The sequence below is a fragment of the Bemisia tabaci genome, chromosome 2 (assembly GCF_918797505.1).
Source record: "Bemisia tabaci chromosome 2, PGI_BMITA_v3".
Taxonomy (NCBI): domain Eukaryota; kingdom Metazoa; phylum Arthropoda; class Insecta; order Hemiptera; family Aleyrodidae; genus Bemisia; species Bemisia tabaci.
This window is the reverse complement of record NC_092794.1, coordinates 21038180-21056138: the sequence shown is the minus strand read 5'-3', so window position 1 is coordinate 21056138 and position 17959 is coordinate 21038180. Positions and strand designations below refer to the sequence as shown.

The following is a 17959-nucleotide window of genomic DNA, read 5'->3' as shown; positions in this document are numbered from 1 at the left end:
ACAGAATTTTCTGTTATGAGGGCAGAGCACTATTTGCTCACGACCGAAGTTCTGTTCTCATAACAGAAAAGCTCTGTAAGTGTAACAAAAGTAGCTATAACACGTACAACCCCGACTGTGCAGTTGACAGTTTTCGCATGCGCAGAGACTGTACATTCTGAATGCGCGCGCAGCCAGAAAGTACTTACAATCGGACTGTACGTCTGCTAGATGCTAAAAAAATTGCAAGAGCCCTGTGAACACGAGTTCTGTCATCAACACCGACTATTTTTTTACCACTACTTCATAGACTACTTTATAAATAACTACTTTATAAGCACGCGAATATTCTTTAGATTGTGATTTTTGTTGATCAGAAAGATTCAAAATTACCTAAACATTTAGAATAGACCTTCAAGAAAGACGCATGATTCTGCAGATAAGGTATAATACATAAGACACGACATCAAGGGCGATACCTACTGATGGGTTCACAACATCGTTTAATGGCTCAATTGAACTTATGAGCGATACTAACGTGGCTTTTCAAATAAGCAACTATTAGCGCTCTGCAGTATATTTGTTGCCTATGCGGCCAAATTGAAGGCAACCCGTACGTGAGTGACATCTGTCGATGAGTTTGCGCATGGTCTATTGATTTTGCAAATATGGGGCGAAATTAATTTCAATATTTTGAATAGATAACTATTTGTATTCTCCGTTATGTTTGTTGCCTATGCAGGAAAATTGAAGGCAAACTTTAGATGAACAATAGCTACCAGTAAGTTTGCGACATAGTTATCAATTCAATCGAAACCTATGAGCGATAAAAAAGTGTGTTTTTGATTCCACTCATTTCGTCTCTCCTCCTTTTTTCTCTTCTTATTCTGGTGCCTTTGCTGTAATGGCGCCTGCAGCAGCCGCTCCTTAAAGCCTAAATACACACGGCGATTAATCACCGCGATTGAAAGACGAAAGCCAATGGAGAGCCTGGATTCCGATATATCGACGTCAGTAGATCGAAATCCAGTCTCTCCATTGGCTTCCGTCTTTCAATCGCGGCGATTAATGCCGTGTGTATTTAGGCCTTTATGCACGTGCCCTTTAAAAGCATTGTAAGTATAATGGGAAAAAAATCAAATCTGGATCTTGGGACATTTCTTCAAAATATCTAAAGCATCACATCACGTTTTAGTCTGTCAGGTATTTGCCCTGGTAAAAATTGGCAGTAGAATCTGTGTTCCAAAATACCATATACCTACAGCCGGCTGTAAGGTTTCTAATAGCTTCTATAGCCGGCAACACAATTTCTTATAGCCTTTTATAGCCGATGGAGATTAAGCAACAGCCTGGCGATAAAGTGTATGCTAAACGTTACTAATGGACCACTAGACAAGGTACGAATTTAAGCGATCTGATACATGTTCCTTAACCAGAATTTCACGTAGAAAACGATTCACACAACGAAAATTACGGAAACCAACTCCTAACGAAGATATTAACGTTTTTATTTCACATTGGTTACGAGGAATTTGAACTGCCCGCTCACAAGAAACTCAAAACTCTACGTGAGTCAAATCGCCCACTACAACGGTTTCAGCAAGCTTCTCAATCGAGCAATGTTCATTTTCCCACCATGTGTTGTTCAAACTATAAGCAAGTTGCTATAGCTGAGCCAAAGCGTCAAGATTGAGGTTGCCAGATTTTTATATCGCAGAGACTGTCATGATAACGTTTAGCGCGCGATGTGAATCACGTAGAGCATTGGGTTTTCATGAGCGGGTGGTTTGAATTCACGCATTAAGAATCATTAAATATCTTCGTAAGGAGTTAATTTCGGTAATTTTTGTTGTGCGTATCGTATTCTACGTAAAATTTTGGTTAAGAAACATGTATCAGAATGCTGAAATTCGTACCTTATCTAGTGGTCCATTACGGATGCTAGGACTTAGTGAGTTTTTGGACTACCGCTCTCTTTTCGGGCCGCAGTATCTTGATTTAATTTTCGAGGAAAGCTCCGTACTTTTGAAGGATGCCTGCCATTCCTAATATGTTGGAGCGCCTTCAATGTCGTATGATACTGTGCAAGACCTCTGGTGTGAAATAGTTGCTTCAAGCGCCGCGGTACGCTGCGGCGCGGCGCGGCGGGCGGGCAGCCAGCGCTGAACGCGCATTGGCGCCTACAAACCTAACAGGGATACTTCACGCATTGCGCAATGCGTGAGGTATCCCTGTTAGGTTTGTAGGCGCCAGTGCGCCGCCGCTCCGCTTTGTGTTAGGCTCTAATATTTAATCTGGCGGAGTCAGCGTTTTTCAACTCATGACTTTGAAATGTTTGCACACTCTCTATGGGTTATTCTCATTTTAATTGATGAAAAAAATATGTAGTAAAGGAAAACACAATGTGCGTTTTGTAAATATTAAGGTGATTCCGTACAAACTTAAGGATTTACAGAGCACAAGAATTTCTACACAATTTCTTATAGCCTTTTATAGCTGACGGCGAAAAAGCAACAGCCAGGCGATAAAGTGTAAAGTCCGGCGATAGGAACTATGGCCCGGCTGTATAATTTTTTATCGCTTTGTGTAGCCCGGCCGTATGATTTTTTCCACTTTCTACAGCCAGCTATATGATTTTCTATCGCCTTCTTCAGTCGGCTATAAGAACTCCTATGGTATTTTGAAACGCAGCTCCTATCGCCAATTTTTACCAGGGTGTACATAAAATTTGACGGAGAAAATAGCTTTAAAGCATGTCCCGAAAGAAAATCGTGGAGCATATATCGGGTCGCGATACGTTCACTCGAAACGTACTTTTGGAGTTATTTCATAATAGTTCTCGGTCAAATTTTGTGTGCTCACAACTGACGGATTAAAGCATAATTTCCATGGATTCGAGAAATTGACAATTGATCGATCGCAACTGGAAATCGAGTCATTCTCTAGAGGGCTGAGGAAATACCTCCATACGAGAGTCGTGCCTGAAAATGGCATGTATTGGTCCTGCCAACTTTTTTACGCCACCTCCATGGTGGTACCTTTGATTTTCATGGTGTTAACCAGTTATGAAATACAAGAAAATCCGTCAACGGATTGCCAACGGACTTTTCAAGAATATTTTCTCATGTCTTTGAGAAAAATGTTCCCTTGGCCATTCTAGTTTACAATCGTACATCCATAAAACATGTACACATGAGCCAATCAGAAATGGATACCAGGGCCCTACTCTCTCTAAAAAGAGGGTTCAAATGTACCTCCCAATACTGCGGTGCTAAGGAAAAACGCCGTATGAGCCATCAGGCGTTGCCAACCTTCCTTCGAAAAACAATGAATTTTCAGGTTTATGAATGTTTTCTCTTCCGATTTTCCGAGGGATTTTTCTTCAAAATTCGATCTAAAAAGACTGAAAATGTCAAAAAAAAATATTCACAACTTTCTAAAAAATGCATATTTTCCGAGATGAAAATTGCCATCATTCAAATGTTCATCCCAAGTATTATTTCTCAACGGAAAAATCACTACGTATTGCGATTTTATCGGCTATACAATCGCCAGGATCATCAACATCTGAGCAATTATCCTCGATCTTATCGCGATGAAATCGCGCTTTTATCGCCCGGCAATTTATCGCAATATTTTCGAAATAAAAATCGCGATACATGGCGATTTAATCTCGATTGTATCGATTGAAAATTGATCACGATTTTATCGAACCGAAAATTGCGACGTGAATCGATTTAATTACCATAAATCGCAATTTTCAATGCGATATCTCCATATATTGCCACTAATATAATTGCGATAACCAACCGGCACAATCGCTATTTGCCGCGATCACTGCTAGTTGAGAATGGAGTGATTGACGTTTAGGGGTTGATGCTGGGTGAATCATTTTCAGAAAATTCGACTACCCACAAGTTTTTTTGCACGAATGATATGCTTGACTTTTTCTGTTGCATGTATCCATCAAGACCTATCCCAAGCTTCCTTATATCGCCATAAAAAGAATCACCACCGTGCCCATCCATGTTGCTCCTCACGGGAGGGTCCGCCGCTCTGTCTTAAGGGGTGCTTTGGATCGTATCCAACACCTTCCACGTTCACACGTAGGAGCAAGTGCTGAGGACGAATTCCTTAACGCCAAGGCCAGCGTGGTGAGTGCACGTTACAAACAAATTAAATTGAAAGGAAACATTATAACATTTTCAAGAGCGTTTCATCAATTTAAATGGAGGCAATTTTGAGGAGTATTGTGCGTTCCAGTGACGGCGCGGGTATGGAATGAGGGGGGTGAGGGGCTCCAAATTTGCCGACCTCCCCCCCCCCCATCAAAAAATAGTCGACGATGTCATTTAGTATTCAGTGCTAGAAGAAATTTCCGCCACTTCTCGCAACTCTTTTCGAGTCGAAATTTCTCCCCTTTCGCCTAGAAAATGAAATGAGAAAAAGGAGCTATTTTACCACGAAAGTAACCGAAAACTGCGGTGAAGAATAGACTCAATTTTCAAAATTTTACTGGATGAGTATCCCGAACCCCCTTTGACTGGAAAGAAATCCTTCACACCACCGTCTCGTTTTTCCAAAAAACCTCCTTCCCCTAAAATTTCAGTCCACGCGTCGCCACTGGTGTGTTCCAACCCCACTGTATAATTCGAACCGGAATTAGCTTTTACATGAAATACAGAAATAAATCGAACTGACCTAAGTATATGTCGAAAAATATTCATTGTCAGCGAGGAAAAGGCTGTACGTACCAGAGTGAACTTGCCTAGCTTTCCGAACTTTTAAAACGCTTTCGTGGTCAATTTGCCACTGGTCACTTGCATGCTGGCAGATTATCAAAATTACATTTCAAGATTATGCAAATTCAGGGTCGATCCGAAAGCATACATAAGTTACTTCTGGGAAAATATTTCATCACACGCTACCGAAACCCAAAGACAGTCTTGAGTCCATATGTAACGAGTGCAAAATATAAGGAAAACCCTGATAAAACTCAGATGTTAGGAATAAAATTATAGGTATAAAATATAGATAATCAGACTATACATTGATTTACGTATGTCTATATAGGGTGTCCCAGACCGCCCGCACCAGAACAGCGGGCCGATCATTGAAATTGATAGACAAGACGATAGATAAAGAAGACAGTGGGAGTCTGGAGCCATCCTATTGGTTGAAATGGGTAGTTCCTACCCATAAGAAGCAACAAAGGAAAGGAGCCTGGTACGGGAGGTCTGCGATACCCTGTATTCCTATTGAAATCAATTTCATGCACATTAAATAGATAAAATAATATTAATTTTTGCGATGTTTCTTTAATGGTTAGAACTTTGACGATACTGTTCATTCGATACGTGCACAAACTGCAGCTCTCCTTAAAAGAGTTCACACACCTATTCCGCATGCTGTCCGACCTCTACCAATCTCTGGAAGTTACAAGTAAGTGCATGCTACTCTTTCCCCAAATTGTATTACGTTGTGCAGTAAATGACTTTTGAAAAGAAACCAGTGAACTACAACATTTTTCGAAAAGAAAAAGAAATCGCTCCGACTTGCCCCGGGTTAAAAATGCATGGAACAGGCTGGAATCCTTGTTGGGGCACGTTGGAATACAACTCTATATCTTGTTCGAATAGTGCAAAAAAAATTAACTAAGACCGTAGGCAACGCTAAGACCTTAATGGTACTTATGAAATAAATTCAAATCATTCCTAAACACAAATATATGTGCTCAAAAGTGCATATCTGGTACTTGATTAATTAATTGGTTGATTATTAAAAGTTGGGTAAAATGAGTGGATTACATTTTATGTAAGAATAATAACGGCGCTCCGCCCCGTTCTGTGCCAGGGTGAGTGCTTTCACGCGCGATTTTGAATTGGACGTAAGTGGGCAATTCCACGAAAAGTATCCATTTTTAGACACAAACGTTTTATTTCTTAATAAATGTGTGCTTGAAACTCTTCCATTTCTTCTAGCTTATTGGAAAATAAGTGTTATTTAACGAATTCGTACGGTTAAAATTGTGTACGTCGAGGTATTCAGCTTCATTTTACGCTCCTGTTTTATTGTTTTGAAGGAGAACAAACCAACATCACTTCTTGAAATTTTCTTAGAATTTGGCAAGCACAGAAAAGAAAAATCACGGAAGTTTTTGAAAATTGACGTTAGGAAGCTCTTTATTTTAAAAATTCAGTATAACAGGAATTCTGCTACGTCGCAAACCGAGATACGTGCGGTATGGTAGTTTCACCATCGATATGCGTTCAACGCCGACAAGCGACCGCGCTGTTTAGCGCAATGCGCGAAGTATTCATGCAGTCTTGTAGGCGCTAACATGCTTCCCGCGCCGACCAGCGACCGTTCCGCTCTTTTGTAAATGATTCGCGCATTCACCGCGGGAGGATAGTTTTTTTTTTTTTTTTTTTTTTTTTTTTTTTTTTTTTTTTTTTTCATCGGTGGGTCCTTCCTAGTTTTGATTCAGCATCGTCACCAGTTATTAAATGAGCTTGCGTTGAGTTTGGTGATGGGGCAAGCTAAAGCGATCACCATGCCCCTCATCTTTCCCCGTCTCCAGGAGTGCTCCACGGAACATTTTTAAAATTTAGTTGCACTGCGATCCCTTTTCATACGATGTCAAGTATTAAATCGAATGGAAGAGGTGAGGTTTCCTCAAGTCTTTTTCGCACGGAAAAAATTAAATAGCTGATTTCACAATTCAATCGTTAAAAAAGTAACTGCAATGTTTCAATGTAGATTTTACAATAAAAAAAAAATGATAATTTAGTTTTCCACTATTGTAAAATGTACCATTTGAAACATTGCAGTCACTTTTTTTAACAACTGAATTGTTACATCGGCAATCCTTCCGACCAATGAGAAAACCTGCCCGCGACGTGGTATGTACAGTTAAAAAGGCCAGTTAAAAGGTCGTTACAAACGACGCATTTTGCGGGTTTTGGAGTGAATTCCCAATACCTTCTTGGATGGGCCCAAAGTGATTGGCGTGAGATTTTACCAGGAAGATTTTAGCAGGAAGGCTACCCATTGTATCTCTTGGGTGCTACAAACTCATTACACCGAACTTTTGCGAGCCACCCAGCTACCGTTTACGCACGATTCGCGGTTAGGTTCCGATCATTTGAGCATCAAATGAGGGGCTCGGAGGACAAAGCAAATAAGTGAAACTTTTGCTATTCCAAGAAATACGTGTTTAAAGTTTCAAAATTACTTGGAGCTTTCATGGCAGAAAGGAAGTTTAAACTCACTTTTTGATGCTTCAAATTAGACTTTGTCGTGAATTTCTCACAGAATATACTTTCAAATTAGTTTTACTTGAAATCATCAATATCTCAATTTTTTCAAGAACCGCAATCATACGCCTTGTCCTCTAAGCCCCTCAAATGGAACCAGCGGCGATAATGAGTTAAGGTGGACCAAAGAGGACCCGGGAAGGTACTTTATGACTCAATATGGATACGCATCTGATACTCAATATGATCAGATAAAAAAGATATAGGTAAGATAAAATGGACCATTTCTGCCAAACGAAGCTATGTGCATTAAGGCATGAGCCCTGAGACCCATATGAATATATGCATTGCAGAGCTCACGTCATAATGCGCATAGTTCTGTTTGGCAGAAATACGTTCAAATGATACGAGTACTTAAATCCCGTGCGTTATACGCCATTTTTCCGGTATTATTGTTTGATGCATATTTTGTATGTATCTGAATACGTGTCTATTCTTTACCAGGGTGTCTCTTAAAACAGGCTGGTCAAAAATAAGTACTTTTACAATACTTTTTCAGTACATTCTCAAGAAATTTAGTACCTCCTCCAACAGGAAAATTCCGCACTTTTTCAGTATCTCCATTTGACGAGATTCGAAATATTTCACAAATTTGAAATTGCGACAAAAATGACAAAAATTAAAAAAAATTGCGGACCTTTCTGCGGAATTTTCGCACTTGTTCAGTACTTCCGGACCGCCCTTAAAAACCAATACTATTTGCGGACTTTCCGGAAATTCTGGACTTGTAGACACCCTTTTTTCGCATCTTGTTGGGTATTCTTGGAATTTTGGCTACTATATGGGGATCAACTGTACATAGTTTAGATTAATACCTACCTACGTCCTAATATATATGTTGATCTTTTCAGGTACATTGAAACTCCGATCCCGGAAAGGATAAACTCAGATGCCTACATAAACGTCATGCTCCTCAGCCCGAATGAAAGAGTTTTAAGGGATGTTGTCCCAATGTCTCATTATCCTGGAACCACTCAACAGAGGAACTCGATTGGTGAGGGTTGTTTTTAAATTTGAATATTCGACAATACGCCGAAACGGAGGGAGATCACAGGTTATGCTTTGACTGCGGATACGTTTTTTATGTTAAGCCCCGTTAGCAAAATCGCCCTGTCCGCGGACCGGCCGGTCACAAATCTGAAAATTATGCCAACGGCCGGTCATTAATTTTAGATGCAATCCATACACTGAATGTCCTCAACTGACCAATTTCCGCCAATATTTCACGAGATGTTTACCTTAAATTGAAATTATTGAAACTAATACTTCAGTGTTTTTAATAAACAACGGGTTATGTGATTAAAATTTACATCTATTAATTTTCAATTTCTCTCGGGAGTTTTTGAAAATTTGATTGTAATTTTAGTATCTTGAGTGTGCGTGTTGCATATTCAAAAATTGAAGGCGCTACCGCTTTACAGATACTGCACTGAGTTGAGTGTGGCGCCTTGATGCAACTATTCGCGTTCCAATGACGTGCGTGTTGCATGTTCAAAAATTGAAGGCACTCCCACTTCTCTCACGGCTTCAGAGATGAACGGAAGTTGTCAGTTGTAGCATTCGAATAAAAATAAGGAGACCATAGATATGGTGTTCTGTGCCAATTTTGAATGAAATCGAACAGATAGATTCTGCATGAGATATCGCTGTACACAGATTTGGAGGACGTCGGACGGACGAACACATATTTTTTCAAGTATGGTTATTTTGACTCCTGGGACCTTAAAACGTCTAGAAATGATGAAATTTCAACTTTTTTTCTCTTTTTTTTTCTTGGAGGATGACAATACTTCCTCTCTACCCTAGGGGAGCGAGAGAGTAAAAATGCGTATGCAGGGAAAGTATCACCATACCAATTCTTTTACTGTCTACTACAAAAGTCCCCACACTGGAAAAAAACACACATTGGATCTAGAATCCAGACTCTTAAAAACATCGACAAGAAAAAATACTCTTGATTCAATCAGATTTAAGCTTAAATCAAGAACCAAGCCTCTTAATTTGAGCGGATTTCCTTTTGATCTACGCTTAAATCTGATTGAATCAAGAGTCCATTTTCTTGTCAATGTTTTCAAGAGTTTGGACTCTAGATCCAATGTGTTTTTTTTTTCCAGTGCATCTCGGATTGGTTAAGCCTCGAACACATTTGTATTAATCTTGTTGCAGGACGCGGCAGATTAGCATGTGTGAGTTTCGCAGCAGGGAGAGTGTACCCGCGGAGGAGACTGATGATTTTCGACGAAAATAACCATCGAAACGTTCGCAACGACGTTCAATACTTGTCTTACTACAGTAAAACTAGGAACGAAGCTGCAAAACAACATCCAAAAATAAAACTTGACGACGAAGGTGAGTTATCAGTGTGCAAAAATCTCATTATACGTGTCCTCCAATCTTTTTCAGCTCGGACCGGCGGCATGGATAAGTGAACCTACTGAAGCCGTTAGTCTAGTAAAGTCAGCGATTTTAAGATGAACGATCCAGCTCCTATTTTTTTATAAGTAATGGAATGGTTTTAAGTGAGAGCGTGAGAGAGGTTTTTGAGCTCCACATATTAGGTACTAACTTAATCTGGGGGCATGCATGCATAATACGAAGGTAATAAAATTCTAAGTCCTATTCCGTTATGTTTGTTGCCTATGCAGGGAAATTGAAGGCAAACTTTAAATGCATGCGGACGTTCGTTAAGGTAACAATGCTAGCCCAGAAGCCTGATAAAGCTAGATGAAATTTCAAGTACAAAGCTTTTTCTTGACTTCATACATATTTTTGGGGTCGAATAAATCCGATTCTAAAGTTTCCTTGCGCCTACCTATCTCGTGCGCATTTGCCAATATTTTGGGAAGGAAAAAAAAACCTTAAGTGGTATTTTTTAACGGAAAAATCGCGATATTTTGAAATTAGGTTGCAATTTTTTGGCGATGAAATCGCTAGGATCGTCAACATCTGAGCGATTATTCTTGATCTTTTCGCAATCTTATTTTCATCTCTATAAAATCGAAAGTTTATTTCAATTTATCACGATTTTTCCTCGATAATATTACAGTAAGTACCTAGCCGTCGATAAAATTGCGATTTTATTGCAAGTTTAGGAGAAAAAAATCGTGATTTCTTATCCGATAATATTGTGATAATCGACGGCGATAAAATCGAGATACATTCTCCGATCAAATCGCATCTTATCGCGGCCACCGCTACTTGGGAAACAGGTCTTCTCGCGGTTTTTTTTTTTTTTTTTTCACAATAATAAGGAGACTTTAGTTAATGCTCTGAATAAGTAGTTGACGTAATTTGAAAAAAAATTGTTTTAAATAAGTATGCTAGGTTTTCTTAAAAAATACGGAAGATGTACAGCATCGTGAAAAACGCTCCAATTTACGAATCCGAAGCACGCCCGTAAGCGCAGTCCAGCTTGCTGCTGTCCGACCTACTTACATGCGAGGATATGTGCATGCATTCAAGACTTATTAATGAATGTATTGAGCTTTGAAGCCACCCTGTACATAAGCTTCCAGGTAAGACTGTAAAACAGAAAATTCAAGCCAAAAACTTGAGGGTTTGAAGATTGCCAAAATTGTCTTTTTGCCATGCTCGTGCAATCCCTATTTTCAGCTCTTTTGTTTACCCGTTATAATTCTTTGCCTATTTCCAGGAGCACTCCATCAACTTGTGTAAATACATGCCTCATGTAAATAACTATGCTGTGCATACATCAAAATTCTCAGAGAACACCTCCAAATTTTTTCTACCACGTCCCTTTCTCACTCCTCCGTTAAATTTCACAGAAATAACTCCCAACCATTGATCATATTTTTTACACCTCCCTATCATCGAGCATTTTGTACTTATTAGACTATATTTTGATTTTTGCCTGTCTAAGAAGTACTCAAAATCACCGGTATTTGAATTTTTTGACAGAAAAAGTACGAGAGGATTTAATCATAAAACCTGTCAACCCGCCTCACTCGCATGTATCATTTCAGACTCCACTCACATCTGAGGTAATGTTATGTTCTATGATTGCCTTGTGGTATAAATCTGTCTAGATGAAACGTCTTACCGATCCAAACATAGTTGTAACACTAAAATAACAATGTCCAATTCATTATCAACGACTATTTGTTACTGAAAGCAGCTCAAGTCTATCACGCACTCTTTCGATCCGCTCACGAACAGCTCCTTTCACCATTCATGCATGCTTTCAACTAACACGTGTTTTTTCATCCCCTTCTTTTTCCATTTTCCCTTTGAATGGAGGGCCTCCCTGGTAAAAATTGGCGATAGGAGCTGTGTTTCAAAATACCACAAGAATTCTTATAGCCGGCTAAAGAAGGCAATAGAAAATCATATAGCTGGCTGTAGTAAGCTGAGCAAATCATACAGCCGGGCTGGGCTATACGAAGCGATAAAAAAGAATGCAGCTGGGCTATAGTTCCTATCGCCAGGCTTTACACTTTATCGCCATCGGCTATAAAAGGCTATAAGAAATTGTGTAGAAATTCGTGTGCTTTGGAAATCATTAAGTTTGATACGGAGCCAACATAATATTCACAAAACACACATTATATTTTCCTTTCATACATATTTTTTTTCATCAATTAAAATGAGAATAATCCATACAGGATGTGCAAACATTTCAAAATCATGAGTTGAAAAACGCTGACTCCGCAAGATTATATTGGAGCATAACACAGAGCGGAGCGGCCGGCGTGCTGCCAGCGATAAGCGCGCACCAGCGCCTACAAACCTAACTGGGATACTTCACGCATGGCGCAATGCGTGAAGTATCCCTGTTAGGTTTGTAGGCGCTAAGGCGCTTTTCGCGCTGGCTGCCCGCCCGCCGCGCCGCAGCGTGCCACGGCGCTTGAAACAACTATTTCACACCAGAGGTATTGCACAGTATCATACGAAATTGAAGGCGCTCCAACATAATAGGAATGGCAGGCATCCTTCAAAAGTACGGAGCTTTCCGCGCAAAATAAATCAAGATACTACGGCCCAAAAATAGAGCGGTAGTCCAAAAACTCACTAAGTCCTAGCATCCGTAATTAGTAACATGTAGCATACACTTTATCGCCTGGCTGTTGCTCAATCGCCATCGGCTATAAAAGGCTATAAGAAATTGTGCAGCCGGCTATAGAAGCTATTGAAAATCTTACAACCGGCTTTAGGTCTATGGTATTTTGGAACACAGATTCTACTGCCAATTTTTACCAGGGCTTGGAAGACAGGGCACATACGTTCAGTTTTTGAAAAAATTGAGATATTAACGATTTCAAGTAAAGCTAATCTTGATGCATATTTGGTGAAAAATTTGCTTCTAAATTCCAATTTTTAAGCATCGAACAGTCAGTTTGGACTTTCCTTTGCGCCATAAGAATCCATGTAATTTCGAAACTTCAAACACGTATTTCTCGAAGCAGCAAAAAGTGCACTTACGCGCCATGCCCGCCAAGTCCCTCAATGTATGTGTCGTTAAGTACTGCTTACTGTTCTAACTAACGCATCGGTTTCAACAGACCTTCATCCCTACAAACGCGCATGTTGCTGTCGTTCCCATTCCTGAATGTACATACGGAGTAAAACTTGTGAGGTTCTATTGATCATCACTCGATTACTTAGTAAAGCCTCTTTGTGTCGTACCTTAAGTAGGAACCATGAATTAAAATCATCGAGAAACAAAATCATTCAATTATGGTAAGTCTGGTGTTTAAACAAAGTAAACTGATCACAGTGAAGGGAATTTTATCTTCAGCTTCCAGATTGACCATAGATAGTTCAGAGTTCATTAATTTTCATTATTAGTTGTCGTTTCCAGGTGAGGAATGAAACTCTATTTCAACTAGGTGACAAGTTTCCCTAGCTTTCAAAATTCACCAACTTTTCCGTGACTCTTTCGGCGTTTTCGGACATAGAATTCCTTGATTTTTCCTCGACTTTCTTATGGTTTACTGGCATTAATTTTTTTTTTTGAAAATGCTTCTCCAAGAGTTGTTTGGCACTAAGTCTTAAAAAAATAAAAAAAATTGTTTGAGACTTTAAAGGCAGAGGCTGCCCTTGATGGTAAATATACAAGCTTACATGATTGTTTAATATGCAAGTCCTAATTTTCTTGAATAGAGCGCATGGGTCCATTAGAAGAATTAAATATATCCGGTTGAGGAGGAAAGGATTTCAATTAAGGATCTGCATACAGTAAAATTCCCTGAATTTTTTTAAGTTGGGCGAGATTCGGTGCTTCTTTCAGGTTTTCCATGACTTTTCAAGAACTTTTCACCTTATCGAAGGTTGTAAAACTGACTCTCAATTGTTGGGGCGTGGGGGGGAGGGGTGTCTCGGCCCCTACTAGGCCGAGACTCAGTCCTTGCACTAAGAATCCGCTATCCCTATGCGTTTTAGGAAGCCTCATGAATCAAGTGAGATCCTGAAATCAAGCGCCAAGATATTTAAAAGAGATCAGAAAGAGAAGTTCTTTCGATTTTGAAAAATGCGTTCATCTTGAAGTGGGACACAAAATTGATAGCGACCTCCCGGACTATATTTCAATCTTTAGAAAAGACAGGAAAAACTTTAGTTTAGTTTAGTTTCTGCACTGTTATTTTAAGGAACTTTTATGAAGACTGTCCCAAGATAATTGAGACTGGTGTTGCAATTTTAATATTGAGACGTCTAGAGAGTTATTTTGGGTTGCATTAGAAAGAGGAGCTCAATTTCTATCGATTGAGACCAAGTTTATTTCAGTCCCAAAATAATGAAAGCAACAATGCAAAGGTTGCGAATTTCTCACCGAAGAAGGTAAATTTGATGTCGATTGATAGAAAATGAACTAAACCTAACCTGTTTAGTTGCCTTATAGCTTGGAATTTACAGCAATAGTTCCAGTTCTCTTGAAACAACCTGTACCTATGCTATTTTCTTCATCACGCTTTTCTGTTGAGTGTCTGATTATTACATGTATTTGTCTTGGCCCGATCAGCCTCGTTCTGTAATACATCTCTGATTAGTACACTTACTTTCAGTCAAAAGAGTATGAATTCTTCTATCATTTAGAAGTCCGCAGAAGTATTGAATTTGCAGTCATCTCATTCACTTCCTAAAAATCTTTGAAACTAGGCATAATTTGATTCATAGCTTTACTGCTCTTCAAAAAAATGTATAATTTTAACTTTATCGTTAAGTACGTAATGCCCAACTTTAGCATTGTTTTTCCATTGTAACGCTAATTCAGACTTCTCTTGACAATTCATTATCCGCAGCTCAAATGCCTTCCAATAGAGTCAAACACTGCTTTTCTGAACCTGAAGAATGAGTCAGACAAGATTTTCCCCTGCAAAAATTTGAAAAATAACCCTACCTGCAATCATTTCAAAAGACTCTAAAAATGTAGGATTCAACATACTCTTATCCAGATTTCTCACGAGTACACAATTTAGCTATGAAAAGAAAAATTAGAAGAATAAAAGTTGGCGACAATATTGCTTAAGTTAAAAAATAGCTCATATTGAATATTGATGGAAAGTTCAAAATAAAATGCAAGATATGTACCCATGCAAGGTATCAAACACGAAAAATGCCAAATGTGTGTGAAATTTTTAGAACAAATATAGAGCAATGAAAGACTCGGGGGGTCTACTAAAACAGGCTGGCCAAAAATCAGTACTTCTACAGTGCTTTTTCAGTACATTCCCAAGAAATTCAGTACCTCCTCAACAGAAAAATTCAGTACTTTTTCAATACCTTCAACTGACGAAATTCAAAAAATTTGAATTTCCCGTTCAAATTTCGACAAAAATGAAAAAAATTCCGGACTTTCTTGCAAAATTTCCGCACTTTTTCAGTACTTCCAAACCGCCCTGGAAAAATCAGTACTATTTCCGGACTTCAGAATTCGGACTTGTATAGACACCCTGAAGACCCATAGAAAAGTAAGATGACATCTTAAAGAAGAGGAAAAAAAAGTTTCCCAGATCGTACAATTCAACTGCTTTTACAGATTTGGACCTTAATTTTTCTGCATTAGTACATAATGTGCTTTTTTTTCTTTCTTTTTAAAATGCTGTTGGGGAAAATTTTCTTGGCTTTTTCCAACGGGGTTTTTTTTTAATTACAACACATTCTTTTGATTTCTTACTGTGCAAATGTCTAGAGTTCCTATGTCAGCTTCAACAGGGTCAGCAGGTCACTGATTTTTACTCACTCTTCATATTCTTTTTTGTTTCTTGACAGGAAAAGTTATTGATTCCTAAAACACTGGAGACAAAACAGACGTTTGACGATGGAGCTGTATTTCAAAAAGAAGAGGAAATCGACACTTGGCTGACTCACCAACGTAAGAAAAAATCAAAAAAGAATGAGGAGAGCAACGAAGATCAGCAGAACGAGGAATCAGCAGCTTTGAACGAGGAACTATCGCTTAATGCAGAGAAAAACCTAACTGTAACAGAATCAAGCCCTCAACTAATCAACGAAGAGGAAACAACTGAGGAATCAAATCAAAACATCACAGAGCAAGAACCAGAGCAACTGAAGGAAAACTTAGATGAGCCACAAGAACCAGAGCAATTGAAGGAACACCTAGATGAGCTACAAGAACCAGAGCAATTGAAGGAAAACCTAGATGAGCTTCAAGAACCAGAGCAATTGCAGACTTATGATCAACAACCCACTGAGCAAGGACCGGTCGAAGAAGATAAGGAACAGGTTGACAAAGAAGCAGAATTCTTAAACTATCACGATGACCCAGTGCAAGAAGAACCAGTTGAACCGAAAGAAATTGCAAAGGATGAGAAAGAAATTGAGGAGATAACAGACGTACCTTACAACAGCAATGATGATGAAAATAAAGGCAACCTAGAGGAAAATATAGATGAGCTCATTACAGGAAATGAGAAAGGAACTGAACCAGAACAAAATGAGGAAGACTTACAAAAGGACGTAGAGGTGGACACACAAAGAGAGAAGGAAGCAGAGGAAAACGCGGAGAGTATAAGACAAAATAGGTCAGAAGAAACTGAAGAACAGAGAGAGGAGGTAACAACTGCAGAAAATGAATTAGTAACCCCTGCTGATGAAATTGCAGAAGAGTCTCTTGGCGAAGCAGCAATTCAAGGTGAGGAAATAGAGGCAAGAGCAAGAGTACCTAGCCAGGTTGCAGATGATCATGAGGACGTTGATATCAAGTCAATAGAGGAAGTCACTGATATTGGAGAAAATGAAGGGGACAAAAGGGCGACTGAAGTGAGCGAGGTAAGCGAGAGCAAAGATTGTAGCACACACGAACGTAAAGACAACGACGGCCTAAAATCTGAGTCAGAAATCAGTGATTTAGAGGAGGATGCAGGCCCAGTGGCGGAGAAGCTTTCCACAAAAGACACTCTTCAACCCGTAACAGATGTAAATTTAGAAGATATGTCATTGGTTGATGATGTGTTCGAACCTGCACCAGATACAGCTGCAGTAAATAAAGTGCAACACGACTTAACGACAACGGATGAAGAATGTGAGGAGGATAGTACATGATCTCGTTTCATGAATCGTTACCTCATATCCATGCCTCCTTGTGGCGTCGACTGAGATGAGTTTTCATCGCAAACAAATTGGTTAGCAACAGCAACCAGAATCTCAACCCTCCTAGATTTAATTAGACTCAAGGCACAGAGCAAATCATGTACATAATTTTAGTTATTACAGCCCTATTCAACCGTCCTTATCAGCTCAAAGGGATAAAGAGCGTTTCTTCATTTTCTACACTTTCTACATCACAGTTGTAAAAATCATTCTATAGAATAGCTAGTAAAAAATACCACACCCAGTATTCCGCAAAAGGGTACAATCCTTTTCCTGTTTTTACTTAAATGGTTGCTATCCCCCAACTGATTCCTCAAAAATTCTTATGAGACACTATACTATCCCTTAAAGTTTTAATGAAGGGAAATACATTGAATATTGAAAAATAGCAAACTCTTGCTCTCGCAAAATGAACAGATGTAGAAAAAGCAAAATGTAATACAGATCACTTCTATCTATCTTCCTACTGTATGTTAATTCATTTGTAGCATGTTATTTCTCAGTGTGTAATGCACCTCTCCTGAGATTTCAAGATGTTCCTTCTGTAAAGACGAAACTTTCAAAATTGCACACTTATTGAGGTGTGATATCTCTAAATTCTTTTTGAAAAAATGGTTTCCCAAAAAACATATAACATTTCAGAGTCTGATCAATTAAAATTGCAATTTTACTATCACTCCTACTTTTGTTATTTTTCCTTTTCCCCCAAACCAAAAATTTTGAACGATTTTTCAAGTGCCACACGGTATTAAAAAATATTTTTCTGCCAAAAGAGGACCTCAAACTTCTTGCGAAGACTGTCTTTCTAAAAAATTTGAAAATACTTAATTGAGTAATTGTAAAATATTTTAGCAGTAATCCGAGAGAAATCGAAAAATAAACAAAATCTCCGGACATAGTGTTGCTGGGTTATTTTCTTACTGAACAGTTTCAATTATGGACAGTCACTAAAACATGTATTCAAAGTGTTGACTCCATCAATGAGAAGGCGCAATTTTTACAAGAGAAGAGAACAGCTAAGAGCTTGGTGAACCAAACAATGTATTTTCTTGTAAGGATTTCAGTTTCAAATGGAGCTCTTGCATGCCGCAGGTATT

The 17959-nt window shown here is 38.9% G+C and overlaps 1 protein-coding gene across 2 annotated transcripts in view; it reads left to right on the top strand.

The window, feature by feature from the left end:
- The window catches only part of LOC109043574 (uncharacterized), a 43174-nt gene extending 25636 nt beyond the window's left edge, over nucleotides 1-17538 (top strand). The window contains exons 2-7 of one of the 2 annotated variants that reach the window (XM_019060817.2): nucleotides 3951-4133; nucleotides 5309-5421; nucleotides 8147-8289; nucleotides 9462-9644; nucleotides 11214-11296; nucleotides 15522-17538. In XM_019060817.2, the coding sequence (XP_018916362.2) occupies nucleotides 3951-4133; nucleotides 5309-5421; nucleotides 8147-8289; nucleotides 9462-9644; nucleotides 11214-11296; nucleotides 15522-16814 (1998 nt within the window). In that variant the 3' untranslated portion in view covers nucleotides 16815-17538. The remainder of the gene's footprint in view (nucleotides 1-3950; nucleotides 4134-5308; nucleotides 5422-8146; nucleotides 8290-9461; nucleotides 9645-11213; nucleotides 11297-15521) is intronic. The other variant, XM_072296897.1, reaches the window with a different exon arrangement.
- The last annotated feature ends 421 nt before the right edge of the window (nucleotides 17539-17959 follow it).